This window comes from Natator depressus, chromosome 1 (genome assembly GCF_965152275.1).
Source record: "Natator depressus isolate rNatDep1 chromosome 1, rNatDep2.hap1, whole genome shotgun sequence".
Taxonomy (NCBI): domain Eukaryota; kingdom Metazoa; phylum Chordata; order Testudines; family Cheloniidae; genus Natator; species Natator depressus.
The window spans coordinates 234,128,231-234,148,790 of NC_134234.1; the positions used below are offsets into that span (position 1 = coordinate 234,128,231).

Genomic DNA, 20,560 nt, shown 5'->3' on the forward strand with positions numbered 1-20,560 from the left:
AACACTACACATCACAACTCGGTATTTGTAGCAGACTACAGGGCAACCTTATTACACGTACAAATGGTTTCCCTAACATGATTCAGATCCAGTTTCAAACAGCATTGTGTTGGTGACTGCTCCCCACATGGAGTCTGTTGATCAACAATCTTAGAGAAATTTGACTTTGCGTCTTGTAATTAATGAAGGGATTATTTTCTACCGTAGCTGGGTAAATAGCCCGTAAAACAAAAGCTCTGCTATTCATCCCCTCCCCCTCAATGTCCAAATTGCATCTGGATTTTACTGGTATTTTCAAGCTTTCATCAGGAAAGTCTTTCAAAAATTGCTAGCTTTTAGTTACATTACAATGATTTGTTCCTTTATGATGTTCCTTTTACAGAAGCATCCTATTCTACATGCATTTAACGAGAGGTCATCAATTTCCCCCTATTTTTTAAAAAATCCATTTCCCTTTTGTTTACAGCTTATCTTGATTCCAATTAATTATGCTCGGCAGCCAGACCTGAAGAGAATTCTTCCTGTGGTTGCTCACCACTGTTCGAAACAACAGTTACCATTTTATTTAAGCATTATCTATTACAAATAATGAAGCATATTATGAGCCAAATTATGGCTGCTGCTACACAGGTATGCTGGATGGGAGAAGGTGCAGGGAACTTCGTAACACTATTGGCATCGCTGTCAGTGTTCATTGCCCCAGAGGTGAACGTTGGGTGGGATGACGAGGCACCTGTCTCTCCTTCCACTTTAAGCCCCTGGTTTGTTATGTAAGTAATGCCAGGTACACACCTTTTCCAAAGGTAACGAAGGAAGATGAGTGTGCTTCCTCCAGTGTGGCCAGAAATGATATTCCTGTTCCTGGGCCATATGTGCATAAAATGCAAATTTCACCCAGGTGGGGTCTGTAGCATGAAATTTGTAGGCTTCTGTTTTCTAACTACGGCACCTTCTAATTTCTAAGAACTAACCCTTAAATCTTTGGAGGCAGCAACCATTTTGTGCTCTTCAGGTTGCTGTGGTCCATACAGAGAGCTCTCTCACACACACATATCATGCTTTCTCAAGGAGGCTTTCCTATTGTTTCAGAGTAGCAGCCGTGTTAATCTGTATTCGCAAAAAGAAAAGAAGGATTTGTGGCACCTTAGAGACTAACCAATTTATTTAAGCATAAGCTTTCGTGAGCTACAGCTCACTTCATCGGATGCATTGTTGTTTCTCTTAATCTGAAACAGAAGTAATTTTAGCCTGAAGGCATATGTTTTTTCTCTTTGTGTATGGAAACATGACCATCCTCGGCTTAATTCCAAATACAACAATGGAGTTACTCCAGCGATGAATCCATCCCATTATTGAGGTGGTGTACCTCCTCTATCATTCCACAACATGATTGTCATGGGGCAGAGCTCTCCAGCACACCCCTTGTGGCCGCTCATGGTCCTACAGGTACGTTGCACTTAGCAACCATTCAAGGTTCTTTCAATCAATTACCTTGACTAGATTGGTTCAAAACATGCACTCCCTCTCTCTCAGGGATGAAACCAGAATTTTCCTAAGGTGGGAATCCAGAGCTCTCCCTCCACTGCCCTGAATCCAGTCCCACACCTCGCCTCCACCCCTGAACTCTCCCCTGCCGCTTCCCAATACCCAGTCCTAAGCAGTCTCATGCTGCCTTGGCACCCAGATCCGTGCTCTCCCTCTTACATTCAGCTCCACAACAACTCTGCTTGTGCTCCCCCACCCAGCCCAGTGCTCTTCCCCCCACATTGATCTGCCCCCAGCTCTGAGATATCCCTCTTGAACGCAGCCCTACTCTGTTTTTCCCTGGGGACTGGGAGGGCCTGACATCCATGGGTGCCAGAAGGACTGAGACACAGAGGGCCCAAGCAGGCACACAGAGTTGCAAGGCCATTCAAATTTGGCCCAGCCACCCCTCATCATGCCAGCAGGGAAGCGGGTGTGCTGTTATGCCACCCAGCTTTGGTCAGGGGCTAAGGGCGGGGGGAAGGGCTAGACTCCCTGCTCTCCCCCACTACCACCCTTAGCCAGCTTCTCCCTCAGCTGGCCCTTTCCCCCCAGTTAGTCATCAGGTGCAGCGTGTTCAGCAGGCTGCCTTCTCCTGCTAGTGGTAGCCCTGCTATAACATGAAGGAGAAGGTAGCTTTTGTGCCAGTCCCTTTCCTAAAACCCAGTTGGTTGGGTGAGAAGGGAGCCTCTCTCTTGACTCTTTGCAAGGCTCCTGGCCCCCAGCCTTTAAAGACACAGGGACAGGATTTCCTCCCAAGCACCACTCATTCCCAGGACTGGTTCCTCTCTCTAACTATCTCCTGAGTTGTTGTATATACGTCAGACCTTTCCAAATCTTAAGGGGCCATGCCACATGATGGGAATGGGCTGATCACTTGGCACCTCTACTCCATCACATTAACTCTGACTTGGAGAGCCAGAATTGAGTCCTATATGTTTTGTGCCAAATGTAATCTTTAGAACGGTAGTATTTTATCTGCTAGACAGGGCTACTGTACAATAAAGTCCTTTCCTTGAACAGTCATTTCTCTGGACTTTGTCCTTAGACCTCAAGAAGGTAATTACACTATGTTATCCTTTATTGTTTAGCCTGGTGGGCTCCACTGAGTTAAAAGCACACATTGTTTTCCTAGAATGCATTTGATTTTCTACCAATCAAAACTTTGGATGCTTTAATATATTTCCTTAATATATTGTATTTAAACATCTAGCATCAAATAGGATTATGAAAACTGAGCAGCACAGCCAAATCAAACACCTCAGGCACAAGATCTGAAGGTTTCTTTTTCAATGAGTATTAAATTCACATTTTGTATACAAAATGAACTGGGGGTTAGTAGTATGAATAACCTACCTTAAAAATAACATTGATGTTTCTACTAAGTGTATCTGTATTGATGAAGGAGATTTTCAATGGAAAAGCATTGGACGTGAAATATGAACATGCCTTTAGAAAAAAACAATACAGACATAAAATTAAATATAGCGTATGATAGGCTAAAAGCAGTAGAACATTTCCCTGAGAAGACGTGACGTCTTGAAGTATTTATCCGCAGCACAGGTAACAAAAATAATAGTCCTTGATATTAGAGATTGTTGAACTGGTTCAGAAAAGAAGAATCTCTGCTTCCTTTGACACTTTGCCCATCTCTACCATCATGTTCAAACTTATTTTTTATTTTCCCCAGGTCATTCACTGCTACATTTTGGCTGGGACTGGAAAGACCAAAGTGATGCCAGGCAGACCCAATCAAAAGCTGCAATGCACTTGTGAACACTGCGATCTAAAGATTTTTTTTTTGGTCTTATTTTGTCAGTGGCTAGCCTGATCCTGCAATCCTTATGGAGGCAAATCACCCATTAATTTTAATGGGTCTCTAAGCCTGGGTGAGGAGTGCAGCAAATTCCAGTCATCATAACCTACATTATTTGGAGCCTATCTTAAACCTTAACTGTTGGCATCATATAGCGCCTTCCACCTGAAGACCTCAAAAGGCTTTTAAAACCATTAATGAACTAAGCTTTGAAAACCCCTGTGAGTTAGGTGAGTATTATCACCACCACTATAAAAAGAGAAAAACTGAGAAAGACAAAGCAATGGCCTGCTTTTCAGAAATAATAAGCACCCCACAGCTCCCATTAAAATCAGCACTGGGTGTATGCAAGGGTGGAAAATTTGAAGAAAAATTATAATATAGGCAGCTATATATTGCCTTTCATCCAGGGATCTCAAAGTATATTAGAAAAATTACTTAAGCCTCTGTACATGCATGTGAAGTCTGAGAACTATATATTATACTATGTAACAGATGAATAAATTTGAGGCACAGATGGTGAAATCCTGACTGCACTGAAATCAACAGGAGTTTTTCTTCAGTGGGGCAAGGATTTCACTCAGAGTGACTGAAAGATTTTGCCACAGGTTAATGTACGATAATGCACCAGTGGTCGAGCTGGAAAAGGATCCTGGAGGCTTGACTCTTAGTTTAACCAGTAGACAATGCTGAAATGAATTATGGTTTGATTATTAGGAGTACTCTAAAAATGTTAGAGTTCATGAAATATAACATGCATTTCAGTCTAGTGGCTGCAGACAAAGAACAACTGATGTAAGAAAATGAATACATACACATACATCAATCGAGATTTAATGTTAGTCAAGCCAATCTGGTGTGGTATCAATAGCTCAGTTGGATAGTTAGAGACCTCCCCAGTAGTCATTATTCCTGGAAAATCTGAAAGCAGTGAGAAAGAGTAAGCTTCAAAATTCTTCTGATTTTAAGTCTTCCACAATTGGCCCAGTCCAGCTGGGTTCTAAGAAGCTTCAGTTCTCATCGACATCAAGTCTGAAGAGCCATTACTGGGAGAGCCACAGGTCAAAAGAAGGTTGAAGGGCTCAATTCCTCTCAAGATCAGGTCCATTGTGGGTTATGGGCCACAGAGCAAAATTATAGCGCAAAGTGCTGTAATTATAGAGCTATAACTTTAAAAGCCCCTCAGATCTGTACATATTATATTTTCCCTGTGGCTGGGTACGTCTTCCCCCAACAACACTGAATCCTCTGGTGTAACATTTGTATGTCATAATGTTGATAAAACATGAATGACACAGTCCTGGCAGTCTGGTCAATGAAGTCAAACATATGAAACAATACACAAGTTTCCTCCATTCAGCAGTAGTTTTTAATAAGGATAACTTGCACAGGTAAGCACAGGCAGCTGAGTCTGCAAACATTTACCATGCAAAATCTCACAGGTTCAATGGGAGGAGGGCCGTGCTACAGCTAAGCACCCCTCATCTCCAAAAGCTGTCAGGTTCCAGGGAGGAAAAGCTGCCAGCAAGAATCTGCACTGGTGTGGCAGCAACCAGCTGCTGCTTCAGGGGGCACTTTTAAAGAAGCAGATACCCCATTCCCCTCAAAAGCTGCTTTGAGAAAAGCCGGGCTGGAACCATGCTAGTCACAATTTGGAGTCTCTGTTGCCACACTGATGTTGTAAGGGGAGAGAGAGACACTTAAATCGGCAAATACCACCTCTCCCCCTAGCTGGGCTGAAGGCATCCCTAAAAATATCAGTCCTGTGAATGGCTGCCTATGTGACCCCGTCTAATGCCGACCGTTAAAGGGGATACTCATATGTAAAGATTTGCAGGATCATGACCTAGTTCATACAACAGTTCATTCCCTAGTACTCATTACTCTAAAAATAAAATACTCTATAGAGTAAAATGGACTTACATCTGCATCTATGCCTCGTACAACAAGTGCAGGATTCAGGGGAAGCCGGCAAACATTTACCTCATGGAAGAACTGATTAAGTTTGTTGATTTCCATCTTTAGCACCTCCTGTGAGAGATCAATCATTATGACAACTTGAAACAACATCACAGCAGTTTTTTAATTGCCGACTCTCTTGCTATATTTTAATAAGATAGTGAATCAAATTTCTGGTCTTAGTAATACCAATGCAGCCTCATAAGAGTTAATGGGATGGCACCAGTGTGCAGTAACTGAGACTAAGAATTGTGATCATGGTCTGCGTCTGTGCCCTTGTTGTCTACAGTGTCCTCCTTGGGGGCTTTTTAGCTACGCACCTGTTGTTCTGAATAGCATTTTTTTCTTATGACATTTTTCTCTAACCAAGTTCACAATGGGTGGTTTATTGCTTCAGGACTGTTGCCTTGCCTCCCCTTGCTAAGTGTGGGTATGCCAATTACAAGGTTTGGGTTTTTCTGGCTTTACGGCCTCTTGATTGGTCTCTGAGGTCTAGCTGATGTACCAAAAAGGTGTCATACACATCTACTGCTTTCTTCTTATAATGGCACACACTCTTTCGCTCTGGCAAATCATTGTGTCTTTTTCTTCGACGTTTAAGTGGGGCATTCTGGTTTTGTTTTGGTGTTGGTTTGGGTTTTTGTTTTGTTTTTGTTTTCTTTTTCCTTGGCAGGATTTTAGGTGGGAAGGCTAAGACAGATACAGAGGCAGCAGTGGCAGTGACCCAAGCACTGGAAGAGACAATGAAGATGACCAGGGATGTGGAAGCTACAGAATGTACATGATCCTGGAGCAAGGTACCTGAAAAGTGCTTCATTTGTATGAAGTGCTGCCTGATAGTACTGATGGATGAGAAGATCCAAGGCTTGGAGATGCAGGTGAAAACTATGGTTGAGTTTCAAAGGGGATTTGAGCAAATGATGGAACAAAGGAAAATGGAGGCTGAAGGGAAAAGCTAAGACTCGCAGATGAAAGCTGGACCGAAGAACTCGGTGGGGAAGACTTCTGGCTGAGGAAAGTGGCCAGTGGAAGCATGTGGCTACAAGAATCAAGCCGAGGAAAAGACCGGATAGGGAACAGGTTTGCTGAGTTGGAAAATGAAGAAGGGGCAGATCAGGCTGTAACTGAAGGAGGGAGGACAAGGAAGAAAGAAGAGCAGCTAGTCCTATAAGTCCTACAGGAAGAGGGGAAGAGCCAATGGAGATACCCAGAGTTCAGAGCCCCAGGAGGATACAGGAAGACTCGCAGAAGATTGCAAGGGAAAATAAAAGACAAAAGGACTCTCAGCCAGAAAGAACAGGAGAAACGCTGGAGAATCACACCATCACAAGGAAAAGGCAGGCCTACGTGACTGGTGACTCCCAGCTAAGAAAAACAGACAGGCCTGTCACCAGAGCTGATCCAGAGAACAGAAGGGTGTGCTGTCTTCCAGGAGCTTAGATACAGAATGTGGACCTGAGGCTGAAGAGGATCCTAATGGGAGCAGGAAAGAATCCACTGATAGTCCTTCATGTGGGAACAAATGATACTGTTAGATTCTCACTGGAACATATCAAGGGAGAATCCCCAGGCTGGGGAAGACGCTTAAGGAAATGAAGGCTCAGGTCATCTTCAGTGGGATTCTGCCTGTCCCTAGAGGAGGAGAATGAAGGCAAGACAAGATTATGATGATCAACAGATGACTCAGGCAGTGGTGCTATAGGGAGGACTTTGGGATGTCTGACCACTGGGAGGCATTAATGGGATGGACTCCACCTGAGTAGGGAGGGAAATAGACTTCTGGGATGGAGACTGGCACAACTGACTAAAGGAGCTTTAAAGTAGGAGTTCAGGGGAGATGGTTGGGAAATGCTCATGTAATCTCCATGCCTGATTCTAACATTGAAAGGGAGGAAAATCAAGTAAGAAAGGAAACAGTAATGGAGAATGGACATTAAGAGGAAGGATAGTGCTGAAACCAGTCAAATAGGTGACACTGGCAGTAGAATGACTGTACCCAATTGGGCAAGGAACGTGGGTGAAGCAAAGCAGCAACAATTAAGATGTTTGTACACCAATGTAAGGAGCCTGGGTAAGAAAATGGAGGAACTAGAGCTACTGGTGTAGGAACTGAAACCAGATATTATGGGGCTAACAGAAACGTGGTGGAATAGTAGTCATGACAGGAGTACAGGTATTGAAGGGTATGTGCTGTTTAGGAAAGACAGAAAAAGGCAAAGGTGGTAGGGTAGCCTTGTATATCAATGATGAGGTGGACTGTAAAGAATTTGGAAGTGACGGAATTGATAAGACAGTGTCTGTTTGGGCCAAAATCACTTTGGGGAAGAAAGCTACTAGTGGTTCTCCTGGGATAGCGCTTGGGGTGTGCTACAGATTCCCAGGATCTAATTTGGATATGGAAAGAGACCTCTAATGTTTTTAATGAAATAAATACTACTGGGAATTGTGTGATTATATGACACTTTAACTTTCCACATATAGATTGGAGGACAAGTGCTACTACTAACAGTAGGGCCCAGATTTTCCTGGATGTGAGAGCTGGCAGATTTCTTCCCCAAATAGTTGCTGAACCAACAGGAGATGATTCCATTTTAGATTTGGTTTCGGTGAGTAGTGAGGACCTCATAGAAGAACTGGTGGTAGGGGACAACCTTGGTTCGAGTGATCATGAGCTAATACATTTTAAACTAAATGGAAGGATAAACAAAAAATAGATCTGCAAGTAGGGTCCTTGATTTCAAAAGGGTTAGCTTTAAAAATTAAGGCAATTAGTTAGGGAAGTGGCCTGGATCTGAATGTGGAGGAGGCTTGGATTTACTTTAAGTAAAAGCTGCCGAAGCTGTCTGAAGCCTGCATCCCAAGCAAGGGGAAACAATACTTAGGGAAGGGTTGCAGACCAAGCTGGATGAGCAAGCATCTCAAATAGGTGATTAAGAGAAAGCAGAAAGCCTACAAGGAATGGAAGATGGGAAGGATCAGCAAGGAAAGCTACCTCTTGGAGGTCGGAAAGTGTAGGGATAAAGTGAGAACTACCAAAAGCCAAGCAGAGTTGGATCTTACAAAGGGAATTAAAACCAATAGTAAAAGGTTCTATAACCATATAAATAAGAAGGAAAGAAGAAGTGGGACCACTAAGCACGGAGGATGGAGTGGAGATTAAAGATTACCTAGGGATGGCCCAAAACCTAAACAATACTTTGTCTCAGTTTTTAATGAGGCTACTGAAGAGCTTAGGGGTAGTGGCAGGGTGCCTCATGGCAATGAGGATACAGAAGTAGAAATTACCACAGCTGAGGTGGAATTCAGACTCAAACAGATTAATCAGACTACATCGGGGGGCCTGGAAAATCTCCATCCAAACATATTAAAGGAACTGGCACATGAAATTGCAAGACCAATAGCAAGGATTTTTAATGAATCTGTATACTTGGGGGTCATATCCTATGACTGGAGAACTGCTAATATAGTTCCTATTTTTAAGAAAAGGAAAAAAAATAGATCTGGGAAACTATAGGCCTGGCTAGTTTGACCTCAATAGTATGCAAGGTCTTGGAACAAATTTAGAAAGAGAAAGTAGTTAAGGACATAGAGGTAAACAGGAATTGGGATAAAATACAAAATGGTTTTACAAAAGACAGATTGTGCCAGACCAGCCTGACCTCCTCCTTTGAGAAGATAACTGATTTTTTTAGACAAAGGAAATGCAGTAGATCTAATCTACCTGGATTTCAGTAAGGCATTTGCTACAGTTCCACATGGGAAATTATTAGTTAAATTGGAGAAGATGGGGATTAATATGAGAATTGAAAGGTGTATAAGGAACCAGTTAAAGCAGAAACAATAATGGGTCACACTGAAAGGTGAACTGACATGCTGGAGGGAAGTTACTAGTTGAGTTCCTCAGGGACTGGTCTTGGAACCAATCTTATTTAACATTTTATTAATAACCTTGGCACAAAAAGTGGGAGTGTGCTAATAAAACTGCAGATGACACAAAGTTGGGAGGAATTGCCAATACAGACGAGACCTGGAATATCAGACAAGATGATCTCAAAACTGGAGTAACAGAAATGGGACGAAATTTAATAGTGCAAGATCATGCTTTTAGGGACGAACAACAAGAATTTTTGCTATAAGGTGGGGACGTATCAGTGGGAAGTGACAGAGGAGGAGAAAGACCTGGGTATATTGGTTGATCACAGGATGACAATGTGAAACGGCTGTGAAAAAGGCTGTGAAAAACGGCTAATGCAGTCCTAGGATGCATCAGGCGAGGTATTTCCGGTAGAGTTAGGGAAATGTTAGTACCATTATTCAAAGTACTGGTGAGACCTCATCTGGAATATTGTATGCTGTTCTGGTCTTCCAAGTTGAAGAAAGATGGAACAGGTGCAGAGAAGGGCTACTAGGATGATCCGAGCAATTGAATACCAATCTTATGACAGGAGACTCAAAGAGCTTGGCTTGTTTAGCACAACCAAAAGAAGGCTGAGAGGAGATAGGATTGCTCTCTATAAATACATCAGAGGGATAAATACCAGGGAGGGAGAGAAATTACTGAAGTTAAGCGCCAATGTAGACACAAGAACAAATGGATATAAACTGGCCATCAGCAAGTTTAGGCTTGAAGTTAGGCGAAGATAGAGGAGTGAAGTTCTGGAGCAGCCTCCGTAGGAGCAGTGGGGGCAAAAACTGGCTTCAAGACTGATCTTGATAAATGTATGGAGGGGATGGTATGATGAGACTGCCTACAATGACATGTAACTGATCTGCAACTGCTAGCAGCAAATATCTCCAATGGCCGGTGATGGGACACTAGATGGGGAAGGCTCTGAGTTACAACAGAGAATTCTTTCCCAGGTGTCTGGCTGGTGGGTCTTGCCCACATGCTCAGGGTCTAACTGATCAGCATATCTGGGGTTGGAAGGGAATTTTCCTGCAGATCAGATTAGCAGAGACCCTGAGATATTTTTTTTTTAACCTTCCTCTGCAGCCCAGGGCATGAGTCCCTTGGAGGTTTAAATTAGAGTAAATGGTGAATTCTCTGTAACTTGATGTCTTTAAACCATGATTTGAGGACTTCAGTAACTCAGCCAGAGGTTGGGGTCTATTATAGGAGTGGGTGGGTGAAGTTCTGTGGCCTGCACTGTGCAGGAGCTCAGACTAGATAATCACGATGGTCCTTTCTGATCTCAAAATCTATGACTCTAAGTTTTTTCTCTCTCTTTTTAAAATCCTTGAGTCCTTAGTAGAGGCAAAACAGAGTCCAGACTCTGACAACATGCAGTGATAGGTCTTAACTTTATTTGGCTCTCTGGTCTGTCTAGTTGAGATCTCAGCAAAAAAGAGTTTAGCCGTCAGCTAAGTAACAATAATGGCTACTTCAGTAACCATGTGGGCTAAAGTTAGAATGTGCCTGAGCGTCATGCAAACTGCATATGTTGGAGGAGAAGTCTCCAAGCCCTTTGGAACAGGGGATACATCTTCTATCTATTAATAGGTGTGATGTGGGAGGTGGGCAGTGCCTTCTTTGAGATGTTAAATACTCTCCGCTCCCATTGGCTTTGTTGAGAATTGAGAATGCTCAGCATCTCAAAGGAAGCACTTAGCATCTCCCAGAGATCTAACATTAAACTTTTAAAGAGACACTAAATACTAGAGGAGTGTGTCTCAAACTGGGGTCCGCAAGCCCCTGGGGGTTTCCAAGGGGGTCCGCAGGCCCTGCTGATCAACTCCTCCCCCTCAACTCCTCCCTCTCCTGCCCAGTGCCTCCTGCAAGCTAGACGTCTGGCAGTGCAGTGGGGCTAAGGCAGGCTTCCTACCTGCCCTGGCTCTGCGCCGCTCCCAGAAGCTGCCAGCATGTCCCTGAGGCCCTGGGGAACAAGGGGTCTTTGCACGCTGCCCCCATCGCGAGTGCTGACTCCAGAAACTGCAGCCAATCAGAGCTGCAGGGGTGGTGCCTGAGGGCAGAGGCAGTGCACAGAGACCCCCTGCCCCCCTCAGTCTCTTTTGGGAGCAGCCAGAGGTAAGCACAGCCCAGCTGGAGCTCTCACCCACTCCCACACTGCTACCCGCTGCCCCAGTCCAGAGCCCGCACCCAAACTCCCTCCCAGAACCCATCCCCCTCACCTCCTCCCACACCCAAACTCCCTCCCAGAGCCTGCACCCAAACTCCCTCTCAGAGCCCGCACCCCCTCCTGCACCCAAACTCTCTCCCAGAGCCCACACCCTCTTCTGAATCTCAACCCTGTGCCCCAGCCTGGTGAAAGTGTGTAAGGGTGCGGGGGGGAGAGCGAGCGAGCGACGGAGGGAGGGTAGATGGAGTGATCAGGGGGTGGGGCCTTGGAGAAGGGGCAGGACAAGGCCTGAGTGGGGAGGTTTGGGGGGGGGCTGAAAATTTTACATCAAAATGGGGGTCCTTGGGTTGCTGAAGTTTGAGAACTGCTGCACTAGAGTCTTGAGATCTCCCTGCTATAAGCAAACTAAGTTCAAAAGGTAAACATTTTCAGAAGAGTTTTGGGCTTTACCTTGGTTAATAGATTGATGGATGTTGGAGACATCATCCTTGGCCACATTTAGTGACGTGGCTCAAAAGGTTATGGATATTTTGATATGAATATGGGCCAAAGACATTAACTTGGCTCAGGTATTACAGCTCATTAAAAATAGTTTTCAGTTGTGGCTGTGCCTTTACAAATACTTACATTATTATAGGCTTCTTGGTGACCACTATGCTAAGTATATAGACTACCACAAATGCTGAGGTGTTTATCTGCTTTGCCAAGGCAAAGTGGAAGATTGGAACGGTACTCACTGTATACGATTAAGAAGCTTAGCCTTGGGATTTACACACATTTACTTGGGATTTACTAATTAGAGGGCAGAGTTTACATTCCTCCCACAAAAAGAAACAAACCAATAAATGTGTACATGAGTGCAGAATAGCACAAACTTTGGGGGACTTTTTATTCAAAATATGGAGCTATTTACTATAACAAAGGGCAATTTAAGAGATAGATGCTATCGCTTCAAAATTAAAAGTTATTTGTAAAAAACAGAGGCAAAGGAAAAAAAAAGTCTTAACAAACCTGTTTTTTGGGGTCGCTGGCAGCCTTGACTTTTTCAGCAACATCTCCCAGAATTTTGATAAGTTTCCTCTCCTTAGAAAACTCATCATTTAAGGTTTTTCCTGCGCAGAATTGGACAGCAGCTAGTAGTTTCTGATACCAGCTTTTGAAATGAGCTTCATTCTGTGCATCCTTTAAAAGCCTGAAGGGAGGAGGGAGAAAAAAGTTGTGTACCTAAAACTGATTTTTTTTATACCACCTCTAACAAGAACAACAAACATACTCCAGACTAATCTGTATTTGGTGGCTTTGGGCAGTTTAACAGGAGAGAATGAAAAAAATGTTGTTTATTTGTTGGCAGTAGTCAAGTTTCATTTGATAACTAATGAGATTCCAAGAGTGTAAAATCGATAGGAACCTGCTATTTCTTATTGCCATCCACAGAGCAGTTCCTGACTTGCTTCTTATTTCTAAAAGAAACATTTGTCAGAAGAATGTATTTTCTACTTTCTTTTGTTCAGTTTTATATATATACACACACACACAATACCCACCCCAGCAACTTCACATGTGCACAAACAGACTTTGCATACAGCGGATACATTTTAAAAGTTCATACTGGTCTTAAAGGTGCTACCAGTTTCAGCTGTATTCACCATTTTTAAGTGCAGGAATATTCCTGAAATCCATAAAACCTCTAAACCCTGAGTTAACTTTTTAAGTGCATCCACTGCATCCATCTCTTCTTTGTCAGAGGTGGATCCAGACTAAAAACCCAGTTCTGATTCTGATGAACTTTGATGAAGTTTTATGACTTGAGTCATCATCAACATGTCTTGACTAGGGGGTGGGGTAGTGTAACAGGTATATTAATCTTTTGAGCCTCATCCAATTTTCTCCTCCATCCACAGCCCTGTCCACATGGGGAAAAATATGCTTTTTGCAACTGAATTTATTTAACTCAATTGGAAACCCCCACGCCCCTTCACCTTTAACATCCAAGTAGAGACAGTTCAACACCTTTAAGATCATTTGAGCTGGTCTTAGTGTATGCTAGTTCAACTGAAAAAAAAAGTCTTCTTTTTGTCAGCCTGTGTAGATATAGAGCTCATTTGTCATCAGCTTTCTGCCCATCTCCTGGTTTGTTCTTCTACCCCTCTATAAGCAGCATTAGACCACTCCCAGCCTCATGATCCTCCCACAACCCCACCCCCAAAACATCCCATTCTGCCATTAATCCTTCCTGATCCCCAAACTAACTTCCCCAGCTGACCTGGCCACTGAACCCTAAGAACAGCTTTAGTTATCTAAGGTTGTCCACCTGAAACCTAGCAAGTTTAAGAGTTAAAGGAAACAACATGCATACACATATTAATAGGACACACATTAGCAGAGAAAAGATTTTACTGCACAGATGGCAGAACATAAACTGGGGCTCCCCAACGCACCTTAACTCTGCCCCTTTTTGTCAATGTACTACAATAAAGCTACTACAGCCAAGCATTTATATATGTTGTGCCTGAAATCTGTGTTCAGATTTAACTGAATAAAAGTAGAGCGTAAGGTTTTTATGTATTTTTCCCTGCTGACTTTTTTTGTCCTCTTTGTTGCCTTTTATGAAGACAATTGCTCCCCTGGAGCTTCCTCTGCCACCCAGAGAAAGTGACAATTCAATACAGAATAATATCACCTGCTGGTTTCTGACAAACCTTCCCAATAAGCATAAAGAATCTGAATTTTTACAGGTTTGTAAGCACTGCAAACACTGAAAGTACCTCTGGTGTTCTGCTAGTAATGCCTAGACACGTAAGAGAGGAGATACGAGAAGTAAGTTTGTCATCTTCTCTCCCCCCGGAAGTTGGAAATGACACTTCTTAGTACAGTCTATTGCAAACAAATAATTATATCCTGGGTTGAACGAGAATATGAATTGTCAGTTCACTGTCTTGTGGGAGATGAATTCCAGCATACAGACGGACTCCACACTCTTAGTGGCAGAGCTTCCATTCCAATCCTCGCTCACTAACAGCTCATGCATTATGACTGATGCCAGCTAGAGTTGCTGAGGTTCAAAACATAGTGTGACTTAGCACAGTTGTAACCGGAACAGATATTTCTTAAAAATCACTGTCCGTGCTGAACAGCAAAACCATTCTAGCCCAGTTCTAGCAGAACTGTTCTTGATCACTGTTTGTTGAACATGACTGTTGCTGGCGCAATTCAAGCTGTTGTGCAGACTCAACCTGACTCAACTATAGCAATGTAAAGAAGCAAACATGTCATTTCTAGCTTACCTAACTCACAGGAGGTGAAATTCACCCTTTCCACAAAACCAGAGTAAATCACTTTTGTGTGAGTAACAATACTGGGCTGAAGCAGGGTATTATACACTCCTGCAGGTATATACAGCTAAAAGTTAGGAAATGCCAGCATTAAGGATGGCTGTTCAACCTTTAATTTCGGCTCCCTCATGCATATGCATTCTGATATGCATTGGGAGGGCAGGAGAGGGATAGCTTAGTGGTTTGAGCATTGGCCTGCTAAACCCAGGGTTGTGAGTTCAATCCTTGAGGGGGCCATTTAGGGATCTGGGGCAAAAACTGGGGCTTGGTCCTGTTTTGAGCAGGGGGGTTGGACTAGATGATCTCCTGAGGTCCCTTCCAACCCTGATATTCTATGATACAGCCTTTAGTTACATCATTACATACTATTTTCTTCCTACAGAACAACTGCTGTCAGGAACTGTGGGCTTTAGTTTCCTTAACTCAGCCTGGGGCTAGCCAGCTCAGCCCTTAGCCTGATTAATGAGCCCAGCTGGGTGGCTGCAGAATCACTTGACTGACTGGCCCGCAAGATTGGATACAAGGAGCCAACAGATCTGCATTTCAGCTCAGGCCCCTGACACCTGCTTCATTCAGTGCACAGGAGAATAAGTGCTCGTTCACTGATCATCATGCAATGTTTTGTTTTTTCCTCATTGTTCAAAGGCCTTATTTACTGCACACTATTCAAATCCTGCTCTGTAAGACAGAATTATTATTTCCTCAGAGGTTTTTCTCTGGTGCTCATCACTATAGTATGTAAGTGCTTCACAAACATTAATTAATTTATCTTTCAAAATGCCTGTGAGGTAAGGTGGTATTTCTATTCCCATTTTACCAACTGGGAACAGAGGCTGAGAGGCATTAATTTCCAAAGTGTCTGATAATTTCGAAAGTCCTATTTGAGATGCCTAAGGCCTGATTTTTCAGAGAAATTTGCATTTTATAGCACTTTATTTGTTCAGAGCACAGCTCCCATTGACTTCAGTTGCAATTATGAATGCTCAACACTTTTGCAAATCTCAAATCACGTGTCTCGAGTCAAGCACCCAGAAAACGAGAAACAGGTGAAAGTGAGCCAGTACCAGCCGGTACTGCATACTGGTCAGAACCGGCCCCGGCCCATACCCAGCCCACATTAAAGCACTGCCACTTTAATGTCCCTGCCCCTTTTGCCTCCCCTCTTGGGGGCCCTGTTAGTAGGGTCTGTACCAGCAGGGCCACCGATGGAAGGGGGTGGGGGTGGGAGCAGCAGTGTTAAAGCCCTGCCGTGGCAAAGGACCCTGGAGCGCTTTAACGTCCCTGCCCATTTTTCCCCCACCCAGCCACTGACGGGTGGAGGGGGGGAGGCAAAGGGAACAGCTGCCCTGGGGCCGGCAATTTAAAAGGGCCGGGGGCTCTGGACACCGCTGCCGCAGCAGTGGCATCCGGAGCCCCAGGGCCTTTAAACCAACACGGGAGCCCCTGGCCGTGTGGGCCAGGTGGCCTGAAAGGGCTGGCTGGGGGATGCTGACCCCCTCCAGCCCCGCCCCTTCCATCCGAGGCCCCGCCCCTTCTGGGGACCAGAGCCACCCCAGCCCCATACTGGTAAGTGTCCTGACTTACTTTCACCCCGGTTTTAGTAACTTGCCCAGCATCCCATAGGAACTCCACAGCAGAGGTAGAATCCTGTTCTCAACATTCAACGGCCTTAACTATGAGATTGTCATCTCTTTGCAGTCCCCTGCCCCAGTACAACAACTAGTACACACAGTCCAACTAATGCGACAAATGAGGAAGCGTCCTTCTTTTAATACACACAACCTTGACGCATTCCCTGAGCATGGTCCATCTGGGTACTGAAGGAGGCAGGGCCCATGTGGAAAAATATAGTATGTGAGGGAGTCTAAGGGTATCTAAATTAGTGTAATCTACATGCTGAATGGTCTGGAGCACTATAACTTATACCATTTTAGAATTCTTTATACCCACTTACACTTGTTTCTGAATTTAGCCCTGAGAGCATAAATCATATGAATTCAGCTGTCCCTTTTTCTTATGGTATCAATTTAAAGAAACTATGAAGGCTACCTTTTCCTGTATGAAATATTCCTTTTGGGATTCAGTGACCTTTGTTCTTCTTAAATACACAGCACTGAGATGCCTTTCCTTTAATGAATCCGTGGTTTGGAATTCATTAGAACCAGGAAAAGCAACTTTTTCTATCTTAAATAGAGAGACTTCCTGTATAGGAAAGATCAACCAATTTGATCCATTTTTAGTTTCTCATTAAGGCCAAGCTCCAGGAGAACTAAACTCAAATAATCTTAGCACACGCACGTACTTGACAAATGTTTTCTTTTAAGTTGAAAAAGGATTTAGGACCAGATTCCAGCTGCTCATGCATAGGCCGGAGGTGAGGGGAGGAACACAGAGGAGAGGGGAAGAGCAAAAAATTTTGATACTTGTGTTTTGTGAGCCCAAGCTGGGCAGGAAGGTGGAGCAGCTGTCATGATCATTCCCTCCACTTCTGCAACAGCTGGAGGCCAGTACTGGAGGAGAACACATGCTGCACAGTTTCAGCACATGGCAGTTGCAGAAATGGAGTCTGCCCCTCTTTACCGTATCTCTTCAGAGAGATTCTGTTCACCTCAGTGCTCTGCTGACGAAATACATCCAAGAACTGCAGCTCAAGCAATGCAACTCCCAACCACTCACTCCTCACAGATGTGCTTTTAAAAGCCACTGTATTGACCTTAATTTTCAAAATGATTGGAATTAACTACATTTGACTTTCATCTTCATTTTATAAAAACAAAACAAGGTGGATCTCAAAGGTCAGCCTTTAATGTAATGACTCATTCTGGGTTTTGCTGTAGTGTTTACTCTGCAACTGAACAAATAAGCAATTGCAATTCTGTCTTCACTGTCACCAGGCCCACACATCCCCACACATCCACTGCAGTCTGAGAACCAGGCAGAGATAGGAGCAGCTGTGCCCTGTGAAATCACAGGATGAATATAATCATCAAGACACGAATGACACTTCCAAGACACAACTGGACACACTAATAGCTGTTGTCCCAATAGGAATGCACTATAATTAGAATGACTCAAAGTCAGGAATTGTGAAGCAAGGAAACACTCACATTTAGCCTCTGACGTTTGCTTCAGAATGCTGCATATTAGAACTAACCCTGGAATCTTGCTTATATTCCAGGCCGGCAATCCTGGAACATAGGGGTCTTGTGGACCAGCAATAGGAAAACAGATGAAAATCTCCTTCTATGGATGGGCTCTTCTCCAATCTCCAGATCTCTTACTTTGATACTTGACTTTGACCAGAGCAAGACAGGTGGTTTTAGACTCACTGTCAATAGATCACAGGCTGGGGAATATCACAAGAAGGCTAAGAGAAGAAGGACACTGACTTGAAGTTCAATGATGTGGTAAAGGAGAGTAAGAATTCCCAAATAGCCTACTATGGGGTTGCAGGCCCTTAACGGATATAAGGGACAAGAGAGACACAATCTGCCTGAAGTTCATAAGTGAGGCAGGGTTGGTAAAACTTCTAAGAGCCCTAAACAGTGATAAGGAAAAATTAATGTTTCTATTTAATAAACTGATTTGGTGTATTTACCCATATATCCATTGTATATACCAGCACATACTCTATGCATGTGCAATAAAACATGATAAACACTTCCATTTTCAAAAGTGATGAGTGATTTTGGGTGTCTCAGTTGATGAGAACTTAAAAATACCTGAGTGTACTCATACTCTGAACACCCTTTAAAGTGCTCCAGATTGGGCACTTGAAAACCAAGGCACCCAACATCACTAGTCACTTTTGAATATTTTGACCAAGGTATTATTAATGTTTTGTTGTAAATATACAGATTACTCCTGTTTCTCTAATCCTCTGTTTTATTCAGCTGGAAGCAGGCAGAGTCAGAGAAGGAAAGGACATTACTGCAGGACTCCAAGGCTTAGTATAGCAGTGAATGCTTTTAAACGATGTCATCACACAGTCCCCAGTATTTGTCAATAGGTTAGCATGGAAAATGGATGTTTCTCCAGAGGGGTATGGGCCCTGTGTCTAAGGGAGGCACCCACCTTGGTATATACAGGTATGTCCAGCAACACTCTCAAGATACCATAGAATATCAGGGTTGGAAGGGACTTCAGGAGGTCATCTAGTCCAACCCCTGCTCAAAGCAGGCCCAATCCCCAATTTTTGCCCCAGAGCCCTAAATGGCCCCCTCAAGGATTGAACTCAGAACCCTGGGATATCTTTGATGTTCTCAAAATGCATCAAGCTATGGCATATGCACATGCACAAAACATAAGAAAAGAAAGAGCAATCTGAATTTTAATGAGAACCCAGGTGAAAATATTTTAGGCTGCTAGGAGGCATGGAGGAGAGTCAGGACGTGGGGTGGGGTTGAGCAGTGGGGATGAGCTCTAGGTCTAAATACGGTATTGTTAAATCCCATTGCAGGTTGCTCACAGACGTTAGAATCAGAGATGTGACAAATAAGTCACAGAAATGTAATACCTGCAGCACATCTGTGAAGGGCAGTGAGGAAGAGTGGGCAACTCACTGCTACTAATTACCCAGTTGCAAATAAAATATTTAAGATTATACTATTAGTTTTTCCTTTTTCTCTCCTGAAGGAAGGCTGGATTCCACAAGGTTCCTTTCCAGCTAATTACAATTCTGCACACCCTGCCAAAGATAACAGGAATAATCCCTTTGATAATGGTATCAACATAGCATACGTTATATAGAAACTATAGATTCTAAAGACTCTTGAAGATCTTTACAAACACACCCCTCTGCCTACATATCTATATGTGTATCTCTAAACATATAGAATGGGCCTAGAACAGGCCAAATTTGTCTCACTTTTTAATTGGTCTTCTCATGGGGTGGCCATTTGCCAATTCAGAGAGAAGGAAAGGGGAGCCACACCCACTTGTTTTGGAAGGCAGGGATATACAAATTTTTCTCTCTGTGGACTTGCCCCTGCCCCTTAAAACGGTTTGGTGTCCAACCTCCTAGGCAATGCTTCCAGAAGTGGAAAAACACTGGAAAAGATAAATTGGGGAGGGGCGGGGGGACCACACACACAGGGAGGAAAATTCTGGATTAGTAGAAGACAAGGCCATGAGAAGACCAGTTAACAGATGAGACTAAAGTGGCTTATCCTCAGAGTGGCCCTCCACCGTTCTGTATACAGCTATTGAAATGTAGCAGCCAGCTGAGCAACAGAGGAGAAAGACAAAAATAAACAGTCTATACCACTGAGACCCATATAACATCTAACATATTGGGGAACATCATGCACTGTGAATTGACTATATGATCCCTATTTTTTTCATCTCTAACTTCTGTATTATCTACCTCAAGTAGGCAGGATGTTCCTGATAAAATGACCAGAAATGAAAGTTTATATTGGCATGTATTTCGTTTTCCTTAGGCTTCAGAGTCAGCTGAGATGGTCAGCTCCTCTCTTTTAGAGCTACTGTATCAGGCATTATCTGTAGATTTAGGAAAACACCAGTGCACCATTCTATGTCTGAGAAGTTATTCAAAAACAAACTCTTTGGCTTCAAATGAGAACTTAAACCATCCACAAACTGATGGACTCACAAGAGAAGTGACATAAAAGTGTTCTAGGTTGTCTGGCTCATTTTAGACCTCATCCCTCTTTTTACAGAGAAAGGAGAGAATTAATGATGACTTGTTGAGACTATTTAGCTAACTGCCTACTAAATGCAGATGTATTCGATGTTTTAAATGTTTAAATTTTATTTAATATTTAGTTTTTTTAATGTTTTAGACAAATCATGTGGGGTGGAATATGAAACATGCTTAACAGTGCACAGCA

General features: G+C 43.4%; 1 protein-coding gene across 1 annotated transcript in view; it reads right to left on the reverse strand.

Annotated features, from left to right (window-relative positions):
* PIK3C2G (phosphatidylinositol-4-phosphate 3-kinase catalytic subunit type 2 gamma) overlaps positions 1-20,560 on the reverse strand; it is a 330,089-nt gene that overhangs the window by 114,266 nt on the left and 195,263 nt on the right. Inside the window, exons 20-22 of the mRNA XM_074938223.1 lie at positions 12,388-12,568; positions 5,264-5,371; positions 2,881-2,973 (exon numbers count right to left, since the gene is read on the reverse strand). Of these exons, the coding sequence (XP_074794324.1) occupies positions 2,881-2,973; positions 5,264-5,371; positions 12,388-12,568 (382 nt within the window). The remainder of the gene's footprint in view (positions 1-2,880; positions 2,974-5,263; positions 5,372-12,387; positions 12,569-20,560) is intronic.